We start from the raw sequence: 21,821 nt of genomic DNA, 5'->3' as shown, positions 1-21,821 counted from the left end.
GGAAGGCTGCAGATTTAGTTGGTCAGTACAAGTGTGGTAGGTCTGACAACCAAGATGAGAAGCCCAGCCCAGCCCAGCGAGTACAGAAAAGGGCAGGTTCGGGGACCCCATGGACATCACACAGAGCTTGTTGCTGTTTCAACACAAAATGGGGTAGGGGGGTGTCTCTCTGCATAGAGACCCCCAAGACCCCAAGATCCCCTCATTATTTTTGGCCTCTCTGAACATTTTCCGAAATAATTATCAAAAGGAACTCATGCTTGCTCTCACACACTCCCTTTCTCTCTGTCTCTCTCTCCTCCTGTCTCTTTCTCCTCTCTCTCCATATACACAGAGTCCTTCTTGGGGAAATCACTGCTAAAAAATCCTATGTGCAGTAGTTATGTCATAGGATTTTGTAACACGCAGTGAAGTTCAACGGAAACTCAAGCACAACAAGCCACCTCTTATCTACGCCTTGTTCCAGGAAGCAGCTCTGTCCTTGTTACCACCCTCTCCAGAGCCATCAGCACGTAGGCAGCATCGGTCAGCCCAGAACTGCTTCCTGCACCTCTGCACCAGCTCTGGGATGACTCCAGAGTCAATGTTTACTCACCCGAGTGGCTTTCAATGAAGCCAGCGTGTGGGAAGTCACGGGGACAGGGAACTCTCCCAAGCTTGGAGGTGGACAAATGCGACCCCTTAGCAATGAAGCTAAAACTACAGGCTCCCCTGCTGAAGTGGAAAGAAAGGGCCATCAGGGTAGGACTGTAGCCTGAATTTCACACAGCTCAAGTCCCATCTCCATTAAGACACTTGCCTGCCACTGCCGTCCCTCAAAGCCAAGTGCACAAGGTTATCGTACAGTCTGCTCTTCGAAGAGGAGGGGCTTGGGGCTTTGGAGAACAGTGCATAGGCAGAAGGGTGATGGCTGGATTCCTGCTTCGCCATCTTTTCCCCTTTCTCATTTTTCTCATGAGTATATGTGGCTGCCCTGTAGGCTAACTAATCTTATATCCCTTCTAAGTGTCTCATCAAACATGCAGGCATTGTGTAAGATGTTCAGGCAAAAGAAAACCAAGCATTCTCTTCTTTAGAAGTTTTATTTAGGGAACAGGACATGCTTATTTCTCTCTTTTTCTTTTTCTCTCTCTTTTTTTTTTTTTTTTTAATTAAAGTATAGTTGATTTAGAGCTTCTCTGGTGGCTCAGTGGTAAATAATGGGCCTGCCAATGCAGGAGACATAAGAGATGCTGGTTTGGTCCCTGGATTGGGAAGATCCCCTGGAGAAGGAAATGGCAACCCACTCCAGTATTCTTGCGTGAGAAATCCCATGAATAGATAAGCCTGGAGGGCTGTGGTCCATGGAGTCACAGAGTTGGACACAATTTAGTGACTGAGCACACACAGTGGATTTACAATGTGTTAGCTTCAGATGTAAAGTGATTCAGTTATATACATGTATCTGTTCTTTTTCAAATTCTTTTCCCTTATAGGCTATTACAAAACATTGAGTACGGTTCCCAGTGCTATACAGAATATATAGTAGTGTGTATTTGTTAGGATGTGTTATTTAGAAAAAGTCCACTGGTGGTTGCCTAGTCATCTTGCAGCAGAAAACTGTAGAATTGCTCCAGATGTAATAAAAAACCAGGACACCTGTGTTTCTGAGTGTGGGCATCATCATATTTTGAGGAGCCCTATCTGGGTGTAACTGGACATTTATCAATCTCTCTTAGAAAATGAATAAAGTGACAAATAACAAACATGGATTGAGCGATGACTTAAGATGAACCAACTTAAGATGAACCAGCACTTTATTAAACACAGCAGCTCTTACAACACTGGGGAAGCATGGGCGCACCTGTGCCGAGCTTGCTTACTCAGTTAGTGGCAACATGGATTTATAGACCGTTAACAATAACCAAGTGGTTTCCTGAGTGTTCATAGTGCAAGTGCAGAGGTGAACAAGAAAATGCATTAATGACTGGAGATATAGGCACATGGGTCTGCCCAATGATACTCCACATGTATATCTGTGTCATTAAAACCAAGTGTGGGGGGGTCTCCTGCATTGTATCCCCAACTCCAAGAATGGAGTCCTAATGAAGGCTATCGATTACAGCACCTTGCCCTTGTCCCAGTCCTTCCCAAAATATAGAGGTAAGATCACTCTCCACTTTGGGTGAAACTGGGACGACACAACCTGGGGACCACCAGGGGCACGTCCTCTTCCGAGCGCAGGGGAGAGAGAGAGACGAGAAAAGATGGAGACCACAAGTCTAGTTGTCCCAGAAGCTGGCTGGTAATTCTCTTTCCCTGCCTAATTTAGTTCAAGTTAGGTTTGTGTTTCTTGCTACCAAAAGAATTCCTGCATGGGCCTTGGTGACTTACCCTGACGATGCCCCCTCCATCACTTGACCCCTTCCCCCTGACAGTGGATTGTGTATCTTTACCTACCTGGCTAGTTTAGGTCCTCACTGATAGGGTCACACACTGGAACACGCTAGTAACCCCATCAGCCTCTCCCAAGCCCTCAATATGCTGTTGGTCTAAAGCAAATGCCTTTAAGCTGAGGTCTAGAGAGAGCAGAATTCCCCAAGCCCAGGGCTTAGGAGGCAAAGTCCACAGATTCCACCCAATCCAGGTCCCAGACTACTCATTTGACTAGAATCACTTTATCGGTTATTACATAATGGACCGCCTCCCCTATATTAAATTTATGAAAAGCCAAATACAGTTCTTAGGGGTCTATTACCCAGTTCATGACAACCTCCGGAACCTTCTAACAACACTCACAAAAGTCAATCAATGAGGGATGAAGACTCCTAAGGGACTTAATCTACTGTCAGGAATGGGGTCAAAAATGGGCTTCTGAGACCTCCTGGCCCTGTCATGCACCTGCCCCTGATATGGATTTTGTGGGGACAGAAAGCTCAGTATGCCTTGTCCCCGTTTATAAACGAGTCCCCTTCCTCGCTGCATACAGCGTGCTAAGGTGACTGACCAGCATGGAGCCACGGGCTACCTGGGTCTGTGGATGTGACCTAGAGGTATGGGGTGAGAGCTGGGTACAGTTGCTGGCAGGACCTGAGGTGGCTCTTAGCAAACACCTGCGCTTGTGGACACACAGAAAGGAATGCTTTAACATGAGTCGTAGACATGAAAAGAGAAAACGCCTTTAGGGGACGCTGTGGATGGACAAGGAGGAAACGCTTTACGGTGATTTGGGGGCATCACGGGGAACGGATGGCCAGCTGGGTCAAGGTTGGTCCTCGGGGGCTGCTGTGATTTTTCTGGCCAGAATAGCAGCCCTCCCTTCAGTTGGAGAGACCTCCATCCCCCACTTGGGCCTTCCCTGGAGGCTAAGGCAGTAAAGAATCTGCCTGCAATGCAGGAGACCTAGGTTTGATCCCTGGGTTAGGAAGATCCTCTGGAGAAGCAAATGGCAACCCACTCCAGTATTCTTGCCTGGAGAATTCCATGGACAGAAGAGCCTGGCGGGCTACAGTCGATGGGGTCGCAAAGAGTCTGACACGGCTGAGTGACTAACACTTTCACTTTCACATCCCCCAGTTATAATGTCCACTGCTGTGGCCACAAAGAGGACATGAGATCTGCAAGGCCCACCAGAGGACACTCCGGGAGATTCTGAGTTAGACCTGAGTAAAGAGAGTCCCCCTTCTTCCCTGGTGGCGAGGCAGGCAGCATGGAGCTGAGGCCAGCCAGAGGATGAAGCCATATGCCAGAGGACACATGACAAGAAATGAAGAGTGCCCCTGAAGCCCTGAGACCCTGGTTCCCCTGTTCTGTCAGAGTTCCACGCTGAGAAACACGAAACTCCTTTGTGCCTAAGCCACTTTAGTTGATTTCCTGACATTCACATCAAAGAGTCCTTATACCCAAGCATGTCACACTGTACTCAATGAAGATTTAAAAATCTTTAACAAGAGGCAAACCTTTAATTTACCATTTAACCATATGAAATCAATAATAAGCATCATATTAAGTATCTATCATGTTTGGGGATATGAGAGGCATAGCTTTGTGGCCCCAAAATGCTGAATAATAGCAACTGTATACTCACACTACTACATATAAAATAATCAACAGAACCTACTGTGTAGCATAAGGAAAGCTGCTCAATACTCTGTACTCTGTAATAACCTGATGGGAAAAGAACTTGAAAAATAATAGACACAAGAATATGTGTTACTGAATCACTTTGCTGTACACCTAAAACTAACACAACATTGTTAATCAACTACACTCTAATATAAAAAATAAAGAAAAAAAAGTAACTGTATATTCAGTATTGAGCTCATAAGATGGAGCATTGCAAAATAGATCTGATGTTTTTCATAGCAAATTAGAATACAAAAGGCAAATTAAAATAAAGTAGAAGCGTGTTCATGCATGAACCAAGCTCATGAAACCCCCACTCTGGACAAAATTCCCAAATAGGTTTCTCTGTTTCACTCAGTAGCTTTAAAGCAGTTGTTAATCACAGATCCATTAAGAAGCCAAAACACATTCGGTTATTTCTGAAGCGTGTGATTTTGGAACTCTGTTTGAATCTTCCATAGTGGTGTGATGAGAATTATGTCACAAAGGTAATCATTCCCAGTATGCTTGAATTCAGGGTAATGAGAAGCTTGTGCAAGCAGCCATGAATCAGTGAACGTCACATTGCATAATGGATTTCGAAGCACGTGTCGGGGATCCAAGCCCACGTCTGCACAATGCAGGCCAGAGTTTGTGCCTCCTATTGACCTCTCCTGAAGCAGAACTGGAACCATGTGATGCATCCTTCCTGCCAACAGTCAACTCATTGCCAATAATTAAGTTGGATGATATGGTGAAATAGACATTTTGGTTCCTTTGGAGTTCTAAAAAGAAGATTCTTTGAAGTCCGTGGTTTCTGGCACAGAGCTGTGGCTGGCTGGGATGTATTACACTTGGTCATTACAAAAACTATCCGTTAAAATGAAAATCAAATATTTTGCTCAAATAGTTCCTGGCATTTGTGTTGGAAACAATAGACATAGCCCCACTGTAAGATTATTTTATACGTAAGAAAAGTTAAAGTTCAAAGATGCCAGAAGTCAAAGACATACATGTAATACATCAAATCTCAATCCATCATGTTTGATGTTCTTGAGCAATACTGTTAGCGAGAAACTATTACTTAATCTTGCCAGTATTATCCAAAGAGAACACTTGCGAAATAAGACAAACATGCTGTAATTACTACATGAATAAAGAGTCTGTGTAGCATAAACTGTTTCTGTAACATCAACACAGGCTCTAGTGTAGCACACCAGTAATTAGCCAAGTTAACAATGGCCAAAATGTTTGAGGAGCTGTGAGAATTAACAGTGCCAGTGGAGGTGTGAGGACTCTGAAAAACTACGTGTTGTTCTCAATGACACCGTAACTGAAAAATTCTTCTGAAACTTAACCCAGGGACAATTATACATTCTAGGTACCAACTGGAATATAGCTGGTTTCCCAGCAGGTATTAGAAATAATCAAATCAGTAAGTGTTATTTTCATTATACTTTTTCTTGTAAGAAAGAACTCTTGGATTCCATCACTAACAAACTCTTACTGTATTTGAAATCTTGCCTAAGATCTAACAAGTTCAAATTAATAAGCTGCTTTGTCATTATAGTCTTCATGTTCAACAATGGAACATGCATTTAACCACATAGAAGAAAAGTTTATATTTCTCCTAAAACATAAGACACTTGTAAATACTAGCATTGCAGTAATTAACTCTTGACTTTTATTATTTGAACTCTGCATTTATGGGTTGACTTGCTTTAATCTTCAGCTATCAGTTTAGCCACTGGTGGTTGAATGAATATAAATTCTCAGCAGACCAAGCCAACTCATGACAAGGAGGGGGCAGCCTCAGCTGGAGCAGAAAATATCAGTTTCCTGAGTCCACCTTCAGAGCATACAGTTAAAAGACAACACAGCAGTAAACCCTATCCTTTACTGACTGCAGATAAACTTTACATTTTGGCTGCAAATATTTGGGGTTGAAATAATAACAATTGTAAGTATTATATTGGTGATAATTATTAATATATTATTAATAGTTAATGATTAATATATTATTATTGTTATTCAACAAACATCAGTTTATTCAATAGACATAAATTCTGATGTACCAGAGGTCAGACAGCTACTCTGAATACCTTATTTATCAATAATATCGCTTGATACACACAGTTGCATTAGAATCAGCTGGATGAGTGACATCAGTGGGAAGAGTACAACGAGAATCTCCAAAAATCTTCCTCTATGGAAGCAATAAAAGTTAAAATCAAAGTTTACAGAACTTTGGAATTCAACCAAAGGCTTGCAACAATCCAAAGAACATTTAATCATGAAAGATGACTGAATCTCAATGAGAACATTAAGCTCTGTGACTTTTTAAAGATTTATTTATTTATCTAATTTTTTGGCTGTGGTGGGTCTTCATTGATGCACAGGGCTCTCTCTAGTTGTGGTGACTGTCATATATGCAGCCTCCTTTCTAGACCCCTTGTACATCTTGAAAGTCAACTGCTTCAAAATCAGTATAGCCGTGACCTGACTGCCACCATGTAAATAGCCTTCCCCCAGCCCTCCTCCTAGAAATTTGTATTATCTGACCTGTCTGGCAGCTCCTTGGAAAATCAATTAGTGGGAAAACCCCACTCGTATCAAAAGGCTTGCCTTTATCTGAGCTGACTCAGAGCTCCCTCACTGTGAACGGATTTTTCAACGGGAGTACTTGTGGAAAACAACCAGTGACCAGTTTAGCATCCAAATTGTCTGAGGCAGTGATTACAGCTGACACAAACAAGAAAGTGACCAAAACACTGGAAATGAGAAAAGGGGGACTGCGATGCCCACAAGCGGCTCTGAGAAGCTCTGACACACTCCTGGTAACGCAGAATGCAGTGCGCACGTGCAGGGCGGTATGTACAACCAGGAATGACTTGAGGAGGCCCTCTTACCTCTGGTTGACCTTGAGGCTCTGTACAGACAGGAAGTGAAGACTAAACCAAAGTTGCCCATTGCCTGACCAAGCATTCATGACATGCACCAACACGCTAGTATTCTTGCCTGGGAAATCCCTGGACAGAGGAGCCTGGTGGGGTACAGTCCACGGGGTCACAAGAGTCGGACATGACTTAGCAACTAAACAAGAAGAGGATAATTCAAATCCATGCAAAAAACTAGGTGTCCTGATAAAACTAATTATTATACACATATTAAAAACAGCAGAAATTATTTTTCAGTTTGTGACTTTATCCCTCCCACCAGAATTCAAAGACAACTACATAAATTAATCTTTATAAAGCTATTCTTACAGATTTATAATGCATAAAGGTTTAATTTATATGGTTATAGTAGTACAGAGGAAGGGAAGGGTACAAAGCTACATTAGAGCAGATGTTTTATGTACTATTGGAATTAAGTTGGTATTAATCCAAGACAGATTTACAAGTTAGTATTGTAATTTCCCAAAAAACTATTATGAAAACAAGTCCAAAGTTACAAACAGTATATGAAACAACCAGGGAGTTAAAATGGTACACTAGTAAGTATCTGTTGAACACAAAGAAAGCAGTAATGCAATAAGAGGAACAAAAAGATGTGACATGTAGTAAACAAATAGCAAAATGGCAGGTGTAAATATCACCTTATCAAAATTACACTAATTGTAAATGGTTAAACACTCCATCAAAAGAAAGAAGAAGCAGAATGAATTAAAATAACATAATCCAACTCTGTGCTGTCTACATGAGACAGGCTTTAGATTCAAAGACATAAGTAGGTTGAAAGCAAAAGGACTGGAAAACTATACCATGTAGAGAGCAATCAAAAGAAAGCTGGCATATCTACACTAATATTAGATAAAACAAACTTTAAGATAAAAACTCTATGAGATAGTGAAGGACAGGGAAGCCTGGTACGCTGCATCCATGGGGTTGCAGAGAGTTGGACATGACTGAGCGACTGAACAAAGATACAAACAGTTGGTACAGATAAAATAAAGAAGAACATTTTATAATAATAAAATTGTTAATCCACCAAGAAGACATAATAATTATAAATATATATGCATAACAGCAAAGTTGAAAGTGAATGAAGAAAAACTGACAGAACTGAAGGGAGAAATACACAATTCAACAATAATAATTGCAGACATCAATACCTCCCTTTCTATAATGGACAGACCAACTAGACAGATGATCAAGTAGAAAACAAAAGAACGAAGCAAGACTACAAACTAATGAGATTTAATAAAACACTTCATCCACCAACAGCACAATACACATTCTTCTCATATACACATGAAATCTTTTCCAGGATAGATTATATGTTAGGCCATAAAACAAGTCTCATTAAAATGCCAAGGACTGAAGTTATACAATGATGTGACTGAAGTGGGTTCACCAAACAATATGGAATTAAATTTAAAATCAATATTGTAAGGAATCTGGGATATTCACAAGGCTGTTAAAATTTAGGAACACAATCCTAAAACCCCCAAAGGGTCAAAAGACAAATAACACAAGGCAAATTAAAAAATACATTGAGATGCATGAAAACAAAATTGCATGTCAGTATCCCAATACCGTCTTCAGATTCAGTAACTCACTAGGAGTCGTCACAGGATTCAGCAAATATTAACAGCTATGGCATGCTACATAATCAAAAGGATACCAAGCAAAAGCAGCAAATGAAACAAGGTAGGGGCAGAGATCAGGCGAGACGGTCACATGCTTCTGAGGGTGTTCTCCAAGTAAGTTTAACTCCTCTAGTAATAAACTACAACAATATGTGAAGTGTGTCCAACATCTCATTGGGGACTCAGAGACCAGGGTTTTTGCTGGGGAGTAATCATGTAGGCATACCCCAACTGGCAAATATCCAAACTCTGTAATCAAAAAAGGAAGTCAGGTGTTTAGCATAAACCATATTGTTTATACAAACAGTTTAGATATAACTTATCAGTTCTGCAAACAGTGGGAATTGTACATCATCTAAGTTTCCCAATGCAGACCAAGGATCAACCTTGAATCAGTACTTCCCAAGGATAGTAGTTCAGACCTATTATACTAACTTTTCCAGAAACATATCCAAATTTATGGGATATAACCAAAGCATTCTTAGAGATACATGCATAGTTGTAAATGCCTAAGTTAAAAAAATCTCAAATCAAATAACCTAACATTTTATCATAAGGAATTAGAAAAATATGAGCAAACTAGACTCAAACCAAGTAGAAGAAAGGATATAACAAATATTAGGGTCAAAATAAATGAAATGGAGAACAAGAAAACAATGAAGAAAAATCAACAAAATAAAAATTTGCCTCTTTAAAAAGCAACAAAATTGACAAACCTAGACAGACTGACCATGAAAAAAAAAAGAGAGACTAAAATCAGTAATGAAAAAGAGGAATATAAAGGAATACTATAAACAACTGTGTGTAAACCAATTAGATAACCTAAGTGTAACAGAAAAAATCTAAAACGACACAAACTATTGAAATTACAACATATTTCCCAACAAATACTTGTACACCCGTGCTCACATCAGCATTATTTATAACAACCAAAAAGTGGAAATGACTATAAAAAATTCATCAGCTGGTGAATGGATAAACAAAATGTGGTATATCCATACAGTAGAATATTTCCAGCCATAAAAAGAAGTTAAGTACTGATACACGTTACACCATGGATACGTCTTGAAAACATTATGATGAAAGGAAAAAAATCAGACATAAAAGACTACATATTGTATAATTCTATTTATATGAAGTATTTAAAGTAGGCAAATCCAGAGACAGAAAGTAGATTAGTGATTACTAGGGGCTGGGGGTAGGGGCAATCAAGACTGACTGCTAATGGGTACAGGGCTTCTTTTCAGGGTGATGAAAATATCTAGAATTAGACAGTGGTCATAGTTGTACAACTGTGAACATACTAAAATCACACACTTGTACACTTGAATGGGTGACCTTTATGGTATGTGAATTTACAGTTCAAAGGAAAGTTTACCAAGGTGGTTTTTATCTCAATATCAATTTTAGGGCTCCAAACAGAGAATCAATTCAGAAGTTATGGAGCAAAGTCCCCAAAATACATCTTAGTGATGCCTTTTCCAGGTTCCAGCAGCTTTGGAAATATGTGTCCTCAGGTTGAATGAATCGATGAGAGGAAGTCTTTTTTTTCCCTCATAGATGTGGCCTCCATTCCGAATCTGCTGAAGACCTCAGCCAGGTAGGTCTGGTCCACGCCAGGACTTGGCTGTCTCCTTTCCCTGGTCCCTTTAACCACAATACTCCTCACATTCACTTTCCAAGACTAGCTTATGCCTGCAGGAACTTAAAAATGCCAGGTCTGTCTAGTTTTTCAGGAAATTTGACATATATTTTCAGATCTACACAAGCGAACATTTTTTAATACCCATAGCAAATGAGAGATCACACACTCTACCTGAACTCAGGAGTACCACCGTCGTGGATGGGCTGGGATACAAACCCTGTTAGTCTTTTTAGAAGAGTGGCTGGACAATCACAAGTCACATACACATTCCCACAAAGACCATAGCAAAAAAAATACCTTTTCATATTAGATGGACACCTTTCGTCGTGTCTTGTAAGCATCTGAGTCACTGATAGGTAATATGTATAATATGCATAATTATACCAATCAAACCATTCCAATAATTACATTTCTTTCCACCAAGTCAGATGTGGGATGTCATTTCCTGTCTTTTATGGCACAAAATACATTTCTTGTATTTTTAAAACGCTCAAAATAAGGCCAACTCATGAGCAAGTTCTAGGCTTCATAAAAAGTTTGTTTCAGAACAGTGTTAACAGACAACTCAAAAGAAATGTTACTCAATGTAGGAGAGGCGGTGAGGAGTTTGAACTTTACTCAGTTGCCAAACTGCTCTTCACTTTCTGTAAACTGCACAAAGGATTCATTCAGAAAGGTTTAGAGGCTGAAAGTGAAAGTGACTCAGACTACTTTCAGAAAGGTCAAGAAGTGCATTTGCCCATCCCAGTGCCTCTGAAACCTAAGCCTGTGAACATGACTAAAAGCACACAGTTCCTTCGTGAGCTCTCACTTGATGCCACAGTGATTTTTACTATTTCTCTTAGAATCCAGGAGCTGCTCTGTGAAATGGGTTCATAAGAGACTGTGTTTGCAGAACATTTGACAATCAGTCTTTGAAAAGGCATGAGGACTGAACCTTGGCAGTGGGATCTGGGGAGTAGACAGGGCAGGCACCCCGCCTTGTTCCCACGGCTCAGTGGCCATAGGGACCAAATCTCCTAGTATCTCCTCTGTGACAGGAAGGCCACCAGGCAGCCATGTGAAAGCCAACAGGATGATGAGAAAACGGACAATCCGCCCGTCCCAGCCCTCAAAACTGGTACTATAAACATGGCATTCAGGCCTAAGGATGAAAGTGAACTTGGCAGTGGCTCAGTTGTGACTGACATTTTGCAACCCCATGGACTGGAGCCCACCAGGCTCCTCTGTTCGTGGAATTCTCGAGGCAAGAGTACTGGTATGGGGAGCCACTCTCTTCTCCAGGAGATCTCCCCAACCCAGGGATTGAACCTGGGTCTCCTGCATTGCAGGCAGATTCTTTATTGTCTGAGCCACCAGGGAAGCCTAAGGATACTTTTTCTCAAAATATTAAAAGAACTACTGCTAAGTTATGGATTATCCCAAGGGCCAAAGTAGTTAGTAAATAAAGACCCACTTAGGCAGGCCACTGCTTTCGGTGCTTCTTTATGACCCAACTCGCTAGTGAGCTGCCTTTGCAGCCACGAATTTCCCATCTCTTCAGCCTGTGTTGAAATTGAAGGGGAGCCATTGGATGACTTCCAGGACAGAGCTGAGTTGGAGCAACTGTCCTCTGCCCCAACCCCTTGCCCACTTTCTTCTTCAACCTCAGTGGCAGGGAGCTGCTTCCGGGCCTGGGAGTATGGAAACAGCTTCTTTATTGACCACAGCCTCATCTCTGTGTGTGGATAAACATAGAACAGAGCAGAAGAGGAGTGTTGGGGGTGGGGACCTGTGTGGCTTCCTCTGGCCCCTGGCAGCCTTGAAGGTTCCAGTTTCACACTGTAGTTCTTAAAAAAAAAAAAAAAAGTTACCAGGTTTCCCCAACCTCTGTTTCCTGGGTGAATGTCCAGGTTCCTGAACATGACCCTGAACTGGGCGTGGTTGTGAGATCCGCCTACCTATTCCAACAGGTCTCTTTTGAAACACGAAAAAAATCAAACATCACCACCACTTCTGCAGATGACCTTACTGATTCCACAGCCCTTTTGAATGGACACAGCCAATCTGTCTTTGCAGGGATCACGAACGACTATTGGATTCCTTTATAGGTGAAGAAACAGGCTTAGAGGGAGGAGATGCTTTTACCAAATGGCCTCATCACTGGTTTCAGAAGAGTTGAAACTTGGGTGAAGAACGCCTGTGTGCTTTCCATAAAAGCACAAAGTGAATCTACAAACACCTGAAACTGTGACATTGAGAAGCGAATACAAGACTCGCGGTGGGCCTGACCAGCGCAGAATAGAGCAAGAGACTCATCATTCTTCCCCAGCAGCAGCACGGGGTGCTCTTGACCCACATGCACTTCTTTCTGATGGGTATTCTTACCAAACATGAGTCCTCAGACTCACTGTTCACAGCTGCCAAGACTGGTTCCATATCCAGGTGTCATGATGAGCGTCGGGGGCTCTGAATTCAGAATGCCCACCACAGACATAGCTCTGGCTTCAGTTTCTTAAATGATAAAATGACAAACCCATTTCCTAAGGTGTTTAAGTATTGGATGTGACCAGGTAGGCAAAGGGCTTTCTTTAGAGATGCTGAGCAGGCATCACTGTAACCGTCACACTGTCTGCCCCTGTCTTCTGATCCCTCAATACGCACACTTAGTGTCTCGCCAAGTCACAAGAAAACTAGAACCACTTTGGGCAAAGGTTGACACACATCTATCGGTAGTTTTTGGTTTTGCTGTTCAGATGTTTTCAGGCTTAACAGAAATGACAAGTCAACAGTCTCAGGTTCAGTCCCGGACTCCAGAACCCATCATCAAACTGTGCTTGTTTCCTGCTCTGGATCCCAGGAATAACTAGCACCACTCCTTTCCTGGATGCTCTGAAGAGTAAACAACTGCACATGGACACACCTGGAGGTATTTAGGCTTCCTAAGTTGTAGTCATTATCATCATAACAATACCCAGCTCTAATTCTCTTGTTGCCAGTACATTAATATCTTCAATGATATTGTCAAACTGTTCCCTTGAATCCAAACATGTAATACTGTGTATTCTATACTTCAAAATGGGATTGACACCTGGTGGCTATGAGCTCACTTTGCTGGTCCCAGGGAACTGCCAGTTCACTGTAGAAGGGTTACCTTCCAACTTTGAAGCTGGTGCTGCATGGATGAGTGTCACAAGGGCTGGCCCTGACCACAAGAGAGGTGTGTGTCTTCGTGGGTCCTTGGGGTCTTTTATTCTCCCCTTCACGTACCCAGCTCTCTCGTATTACCCTGGGGTTTGGTTTGAAAAACAAACATTGTGCCAAATGTTTGTGTGCCAAACATCACCAAACTGTTTGATGATTAGGAGCCAGCCCTCTGAGGGGTAGCTGAGTTTTGGGATGTTCCCCAAAAGACATCTGAAACAGTGAGTTTTCAGGGCTTGAGATCCACAAATATTTTGAGCAGTGTTTCAGGCTCCTACCTGCCAAAATATCCCCAACCACATCTCACAATCTGTAGCTTGTTTCCTCAACACAGAAGAACAGCTCTTCATTTTATCAAAATATTATCAAGTAACTTTGAAATGCTATTATTTTTTGTGTGTGATGCATGTACAAGTCCTGTTTAAATATGAGAAAATTTCTATTGTCTTCTGATAAAATCCAATAAATGTCAACACATACATTAGTTGATATTCAACTAGGTGAGTAGACAAACAATAACAGAAGTATTAAACATTTAAAATGTTTGCCTACCTGTCAGGATTTTTGGATCCTAAATCAAAACAAATGTAGGGTTTCCCTTAACTAGATGATGGAGTTGAGATCAAGTGAGGAAATGGGCCAGCGGGTAGCCAGCTATGAGTCCATTTGAAAAACAAGCATTTTCTGTAATTATGCTATCCACAGAACGACACCCAATTACTCTAGCCCGTATTCAGAGCACTATTCTATGTACTGTCAGAAAAGTTAACACTGTATGACAAGCCAATTTTTTTGACAGCCAGAAGGGGAAAAAAGGCACAGGAAAGCCAGGTGTTTTTTATTGAAAACAACACAAACTTGAAATGACCCTTTAAATCACAGAAAATGAGTCACAGGAAATCCGAGTCCTCTCTCAGCCGTGATTATAAGTCCTCTCTTGACTCAGAACCTCTGTAACTTGGATACCTCTTTTCCTTCCAGAGATAAGTTATAAATTAACCAGCACTACGTTACCTCAAGACTAGTAGGTCTCCTGCTCTGAGATAACATGAAATGTTTTCGCCCTGAATTGTAAATGTGCCTGGTTAATCATCCTCCCTCTCTCTCAGTCGCCTTTAACTCCATCTGAATGTATGGCTACATCCACTGCATTTCCGGCTTGCTGCGTCGACTTGACGTGGTTTCGGTTTAAGGACTTGAAAACACCTTACATTTTGGAGGAAAACAAAAGAAGTTGGGGCTCATCTGTCAGAGCAGGTGCTCCCTCTGGAAAAAGCAGTTCTCTCACCTTCCCCGACCGCCAGCCATTGGACCTCAACCTGGGTGGAGTGTTAGGACCACACCCCAGCAAGACTGCTCTGATAAAGGGAAAACCAAGAGAGATGGAAATGGCTGTAGAGACAGCTGAGCAGACACGTGGAAGTTACTACGGGAGGATGTCTTTGCTTTCAGATATACTCCAGGGACTTAATCAGAACTTGTTAGATTAAATCGTGTTCAATCAGCAGCAGAATACAAATCCAAGACAGGAGAGACAAGTCACTCAGCACACTCAATTTTCCCCATGAACATAATTATTTCCTATTCAGAAAGGAAGTGGCCTTTGAACATGTCATGGACAGAGAAAAATGGTCCTGAAACCTTTCAGTTTAGTTCAGTTGCTCAGTAGTGTCTGACTCTTTGCAACCCCATGGACTGCAGCATGCCAGGCCTCCCTGTCCAACACCAACTCCCGGAATTTACTCAAACTCATGACCACTTAGTCGGTGATACCTTTAAAGGACCATGAAAACAAGGACCAGCACTTTATTTGCAAATTATCTTGTAGGAAATGAAAGGCACAACTTTGTCAGCAAAGTGTACACACCAGCAGATACAATCACCAGAGCCAAATGTGAATTTTAATAAACTTTCATACAACGCTGATCAGCCAGCAAACGTCACGGTCTGCACCGTGTCAGTGGCCAAGGCGACAAAGGGCACAGGGCTGCCCATAGCGCAAGGGGGTGAACAGTAAGCAGGCCTGCCTCTTGGCAAGGTGACCATCAGCCGAGGGTAAGTTCATGCTTCTCTCTCTCAAGGATTTTAGAGTCGAGACCGAGAGTTCGGTTTCTTGAATTAAAAGCTAAGTTTCGATGATTTCAAAAATTCCAAGTCTATATTTGCTTTCCAAGAACGAAGTAGCTGTGGTGAGCATGGAAATGCATGAGACAGGCAGTCCCCCACGTGCTGAACTTGACTTCGCTACAATGAAGCACAGCTGCAGTGTCTGGGGACAGTGGGGCACCCCAGAGCTGGCAAATAACAGGAGTGGGTGGGTCCCAGAAAAGGGAGGCTTTGCTGGGGCTGCTGGACTCAGCCCTGGATGTAGCCCCAGAAAGCAGTGAGGTTTGATAAAACGAATACAAAATAAAGCTAGCTCAGATTCATTCAGGGAGTGTACTGTTCGTTTCCCTTTTGTTGAATTACGTAGCTAATTCCCACACACTTGCTATCTGCCCCCCAGGCAAAGCCATATAAACTCACATGACCCCGGAGCCCCTGCATCTCTAGATGCTTACCTGGACAGGGTTAGAAAGGTCTGATGGTTGTTAGGTGGGGGATAAAGGGCTGCTGTGTTCACCTTCTTTCCTTACTGAAACCAGGTGCAAATAGCTAAGGAGAAGGAAGCAAAGAGCAAGCCCTGCTTCACCCTTAATCCAGGACCAAGGCACTTCACTGGGCCAACCTTGGTACACCATTTTACTTCTGGGTTAGGCCAGGGAGCCAGGCCACTGGCTAGGAGGGCTTCGAGGTTGTTCCAGGCCTCCAGTTGGCTGTACAAGGCCTTTGGCCCCAATCTCTGACTGGATTAATTCTCCATCATCCACACTGTATTCTAAGACTGACTACATAAAGAGGTCACCTGACAGAATCAGCAATGGACAGGGGGATTCTTCTAAAATCCAACATGCAATGACTTACTCAATACAAAAAGAATGGGGTAAGAGAAAAATTTCCAGGTTTTCTTTTCACTAATTTTATTCATATTTGGTAATTTTCACTCAGAATCCTATCAACTCCTTTTTCAGTGTGAGATGTAAGTCTGTAGGTCCATTATATACAATCCCTTAGAAACTTTATTTGGTATAACTTCACATTTCTGGTGTATAGAAATAAAATTTATTTTTATACTATAGCACAGGAGACATACAATCAATATTTTTTCCTAGAGTGTATAATATATAAATTATTCACATTAAAAAAATTCAGAACAGAAAGCCTCATATGCAGGAGGTATTTAAAAATGTATACCTAAATTTGAATTGGTGTTTTTGACAGTATACACAGCTAGCTTTACAAATCTGAATGAGTATGATGATACATATTTGAACAAAGTACGCATATGGGCCCACTCCAGATACTTAATTCAGTACACAGATAACTCGTTCTTCACTTTGGTCACTGCAATTCCAGGTGCTGAGGCATATGTGGATCTGAAAGGTACTTTCAGGAGTATTATTTCTTACACTGGCATTTTAAAGATTTGTGTTTCTTCTATTCTCCTTTATAGCGAGGGGTCCTTTTCTCTTTAAAAGCAAGAAGACCTTCAAGTCTGTCTTTTGTTGGAATGGTCTAAGAGAAGCAAAACAGTATGTTATCTGTGCCCAAAATGAGAAACAACTATAAAAGTTTAATGAGCTTTATCTAAGGAAACTAATTAGAAGACAATCTAAAATTGTAAAATCATCTGAAAAATTTAAATTACATGAACAAATTTATCATTCTAACTCCAATATACTTTTTTCTTCCATTTTATTAAACATACTTCAATACAATTAAGAGTTTATTTTTTAGACAATTTTAGGTCTACTAAAAACCCAAGCAGAAAGTTCAGAGATCCCATATACTCCCCTCAAGCCCCTCATTGTTTCCCCTATTATTAACATCCTTTATTAATGTGGTATATTTGTTATGACTAATGAGCCCATACTGACACAATATTATTAACCAGTCCATAGTAACATTAGGGATATTCTATGGGTTTTGACGAACACATAATGTCATGTATCCGCCATTAATTACAGCATCACAGAAAACAAGTTCACTGGCTACACACCCCTAATGCTCTACCTAGTCATCCCTGACCACCCTCCCCCTGCCCCATGTCTTTTCCAGGTCACATAGTTGGGAGTCATATAGTGTGGACTTTTAAGATTAAAATTCATTATTTAGCAATATGTATTTAAGGTTCCTTCTTGTCTTTTCCTGGCAGAGTAGCTCGTTTCCTTTCACTGCTGAGTAACAAAGACCCCACTGAATGGATATATTAATACCACAGCTTTTATCCATTCACCTACTGAAAGTCATCATGGTTGTTTCTAAGCTTTACAAAACTTAGGAATAGCAGCTTTATAAAGCTGCTGTAATAAACACCACTGTGTAGCTTTTGTGTGGACACAGGATTTCAACTCATTTAGGTAAATGCAAAATTGCATGATCACTAGGTCATGTGGTAAAATTATATAAGAAATGGCTAAACTGTGAAATCCTGTTTTATGTGCATTTCTTAACGTCATATGATGTGGACCATATTTACTTATGCTTATCTGCCTTCTGTATACCTATTTTGGTGAGGTATCTCTTCAGATCTTATACCTTCTTTTTTTTAAAAAATTATTTATTTATTTTACTTCACAACATTGTATTGGTTTTTGCCATACATTGACTTGAATGGGTGTACTATTTCTTACTATAAAAGCTATTTGAGTTTTAAAAGTTCTTTTTATATCTTGGATATAAGTCCTTTATCAGATATGTTTTGCAAATATATTTTTTCCAGTCTATGGCTTATCTTTCCATTCTCTTCACGGTGTCTTTTTCAGAGTAGTAAGTTAATCTTAATACACATAAATTTTTTTTCTTTCATGAATTACACTTTTGGCATTATATCTAAAAAGCCATTGCCAAACTTGAGGTCACCTAGAATTTCTACTATGCTAACTTCAAGAAGTTTTATAGTTTTTCATTTTACATTTAAAAATAAGTCTATAGCTCATTTTCAGTTAATTTTTTGTAAAAGGTATAAGGTCAATGTCTAGATTCTTTTTGTTTTTGGTAGTTGAATGTCCACATGCTTTTAGTACTACTGATTTTCAAGATGACTTTTCTTCATTGAATTGCCTTTGCTCTTTTGTCAAAGATCAGCTGCCTATATTTGTATGAATCTATTCCTGTGTTCCCTATTCTGTTTCATTAGCCTATCTGTCTTTATTTTTGCAGAACCACACTTTCTCGATTACTGCAGCTTTACTCTAAGTCTTAAAGATGAGTAGTGTCATTCCTCCAACCTTGTTCCTTACTAGTGTGGTGGCTAACCTGTGTCTCTGCACTTCCCATATAAACTCTAGAACTGGTTTGCCAGTATTAAGAAAATAACTTTCTGGCATTTTTATTGGGATTGCACTACACATATGATCAAGTTGGGAAGAAGTGATATCTTAAAATATTGAGTCTTGCTACCCATGAATATGAGCTATTTATTTATTTAAATAGTGATTTCTTTCACCAGAGTTCCTTCTTTAGCTTGGATTATATTGATTTCTGAGTGCTGAACCAGCCTTGCATATCTGGGGAAAAAATATTACTTGGTTGTACCACATAATTCTTTTTATAGATTGCTGAACTTAGTTTGCTATTATTTTGTTGAGAATTTCTATATCTATATTCATGAGAGAGAGTGGTTTACAATTTTCATTTCTTGTAATATCTTTAGTTTTGTTATGAGGGTAATACAGTCCTCGGGCTTCCCAGATGGCACTGGTGGTAAAGAACCCATCTGTCAATGCAGGAGGCGTAAGAGATGCAGGTTTGATCCCTGGGGTCAGATCCCCTGGAGGAGGGCATGACAACCCACTCCAGTATTCGTGCCTGGAGAATCCCATGGACAGAGGAGCCTGGCAGGCTACAGTCCACAGGGTTGCAAAGAGCCAGACACGACTCAAGTGCCAGCGCACACACACGCACTGTCCTGATGGAATAAGTTAGGAAATGTTCCCCCTGCTTCTATTTTCTGGAAAAGACTGTAGGTAATTGGTATAATTTCTTCATTAAATGTCTGGTAGAATTCACCAGTGAAAAATATCTGGGCCTGGTGCTATTTCAGAAGCTTACTAATTATTAATTTAATCTGTATAAAAAACATAGGACTATAAAGATTATCTGTTTTTACTTGTATGAATTTTGGTATATTTTGTCTTTCAAGGAATTGGTCTATTTCATCTAAGTTATCAGATTTGTGGCCATACATAGTTCACAGTATTCTTTTATCCTTTCAATGTCAACAGGATCAGTAATAATAACCTTTCTTGCATTTCTAATAAGTTGATTTCAGAATTTTCTTTTCTAATATACACATTTAATGCTATAAATTTCTCTCCAAACATTATTTTTTATGTATTCCCACAAATTTTGATAAGCTATATTTTCATTTTGATTTAGCTCAAAATATATCTTAATTCCTCTTCAAACTGCCTCTTTGACACATGTCATTTAGAAGTACCCCGTTCAGTCTTATTAAAAAGATGAAATCTCACCATTAATAGGTAGGCTTCCATCTATCTTTCTGCTACTGAGTTTTAGTTTAATTCCCTTGTGGTCTGACAGACTACTTTGTATGATTCCTGTGCCTTTACATTTGATAAGGTGTGGCCAAATATGCTTTTAAAATTTTTCTTCAGACTCTGAGGTTGTCCATTTGTAAGAGGTTAGTAATTTAGTTCACTCGTGGCATGTGTTCATCAAAGACAGGTGGCAATTTACATATACTGACTACAGTTAGCACTCTAGCTCTTGCTTCTAATTCATGACTCTGCCGTGCTTAAACAGGAGCTAACACAGTTTCCAATTCTCAGAGAAGGTGGAACAAAACTCTTGTGCCACTTTACATGCCCTAAAACAAAATATTATCTTTCATTTAAAAAAGGATGGAAGAAAGGGAGGAAGGAAGATTTGTTCCTCTACAAAAAGCCCTATTAATTTGTGTAAAAAAAGAAAACTGTATGTAACTGAATTAGTGAACTTTCAGTGGGTAGGAGAAAAGGTTCAGAACATCAGGAAAAGTCAATTAGTCTCAAACTCTGATGTTCCCTAGAGGCACATGGTCACAGCTGCCTTCCTCCCATCTCTCTGGTCTGGAGTGAGGGTTCAAAGCACACCCAGAAAACAAGGGAGCCAGAGAGACATCTACAGAACAAATGCTACTAACAACTATTCCAAAGGTTTTCTAAATTATGTAGACAGGAATCGTCACTAAGTGAAACAGAATTAGTCACAAGAGCTGGTGATAGTTAAAGAGAAGAAACAAACAATTTCAACCCATTTGTATGATTTTGTAATAGGCGTGATTCGAATCTGCTCATGATATATAATTTAGTTGACTTATACAGAAGGTAAGGGGTATTTGCATTGAATTAGAGATTTTATCACATACCTGAGCATAACATGCTTCTTCTATGGCTAATCCTGTTACTAAATCGACCTGATAATAAAAATATAATTCATTTTAGCAAGAATTACTTTTTAAAAATATGGTATATCAATATAAATTCAAATTTAACAACTTTATTCCAAAACAACAGAACTCTTTGATGTAAGACAGCAAATCAGAAGTATGACCAGCACGAGAAACTTAGTTTGCCTGGGTTCAAATTCTGACTCTACTATATGCGAGCTGTGTAACCTTGCTTACAGAGGTTATTGGACCTCTTCTGCCTCAGAAAGGTGCATCTGAACAAGTAGCTAATTACAGTACCTACCAAATGGGGTTGTTGGAAGATCAAATGAGTTAATCTAGGTGAAGTCTTTATAAAGTACATAGGATATATCTATAAACTGCCTGGCAGCTCAGATAGCAAAGAATTTGCCTGCAATGAAGGAGACCCGGGTTCAATCCCTGGGTCAGAAATATCCCCTGGAGAAGGGAAAGAATTTTTAAAACCCAATCAAATGCCTTAAAATTTTTTTTAAACGTATTTACTGCTAACAAATTCAACCTTGTTTTACTGCTATGAAGCCCAGGAAAATATAGAACTTCTGGGTCTGTAAGGAAGAAGTATCTTTCTTCAAAATTCCTATAATTTACCTAAAATACAACTGCTATAATGCAAAGCCCAAAGCAAACGGGTGCGTGCATGGATCCCTTGGCCTGCTTACCTCGCCCCTGTCCGGGGGCCTCTGCTCCTCTGGACTACATCTCCAGAGTAACCCCAGGGCTCCCTACCGGGTTTGCATGTGTCTCACTGAAGAGAGCACATGGAGAAGCTAAAGATGGTCTCCATG

At 40.4% G+C, this 21,821-nt stretch overlaps 1 protein-coding gene across 8 annotated transcripts in view; it reads right to left on the bottom strand.

The window, feature by feature from the left end:
• The window catches only part of AUH (AU RNA binding methylglutaconyl-CoA hydratase), a 219,048-nt gene that overhangs the window by 21,656 nt on the left and 175,571 nt on the right, over nucleotides 1-21,821 (bottom strand). For 6 of the 8 annotated variants that reach the window (XM_065946655.1, XM_065946657.1, XM_065946661.1 and 3 more), the window contains one exon: nucleotides 20,974-21,021. In XM_065946655.1, coding sequence (XP_065802727.1) covers nucleotides 20,974-21,021 — 48 coding nt within the window. Of the gene's footprint in view, nucleotides 1-16,497; nucleotides 17,118-20,973; nucleotides 21,022-21,821 lie in introns of those variants that run through there. The other 2 variants (XM_065946659.1, XM_065946660.1) reach the window with 1 other exon arrangement.

The sequence above is a fragment of the Muntiacus reevesi genome, chromosome 10, assembly GCF_963930625.1.
Source record: "Muntiacus reevesi chromosome 10, mMunRee1.1, whole genome shotgun sequence".
Classification (NCBI taxonomy): domain Eukaryota; kingdom Metazoa; phylum Chordata; class Mammalia; order Artiodactyla; family Cervidae; genus Muntiacus; species Muntiacus reevesi.
This window is presented reverse-complemented; position numbering and strand designations above follow the sequence as displayed.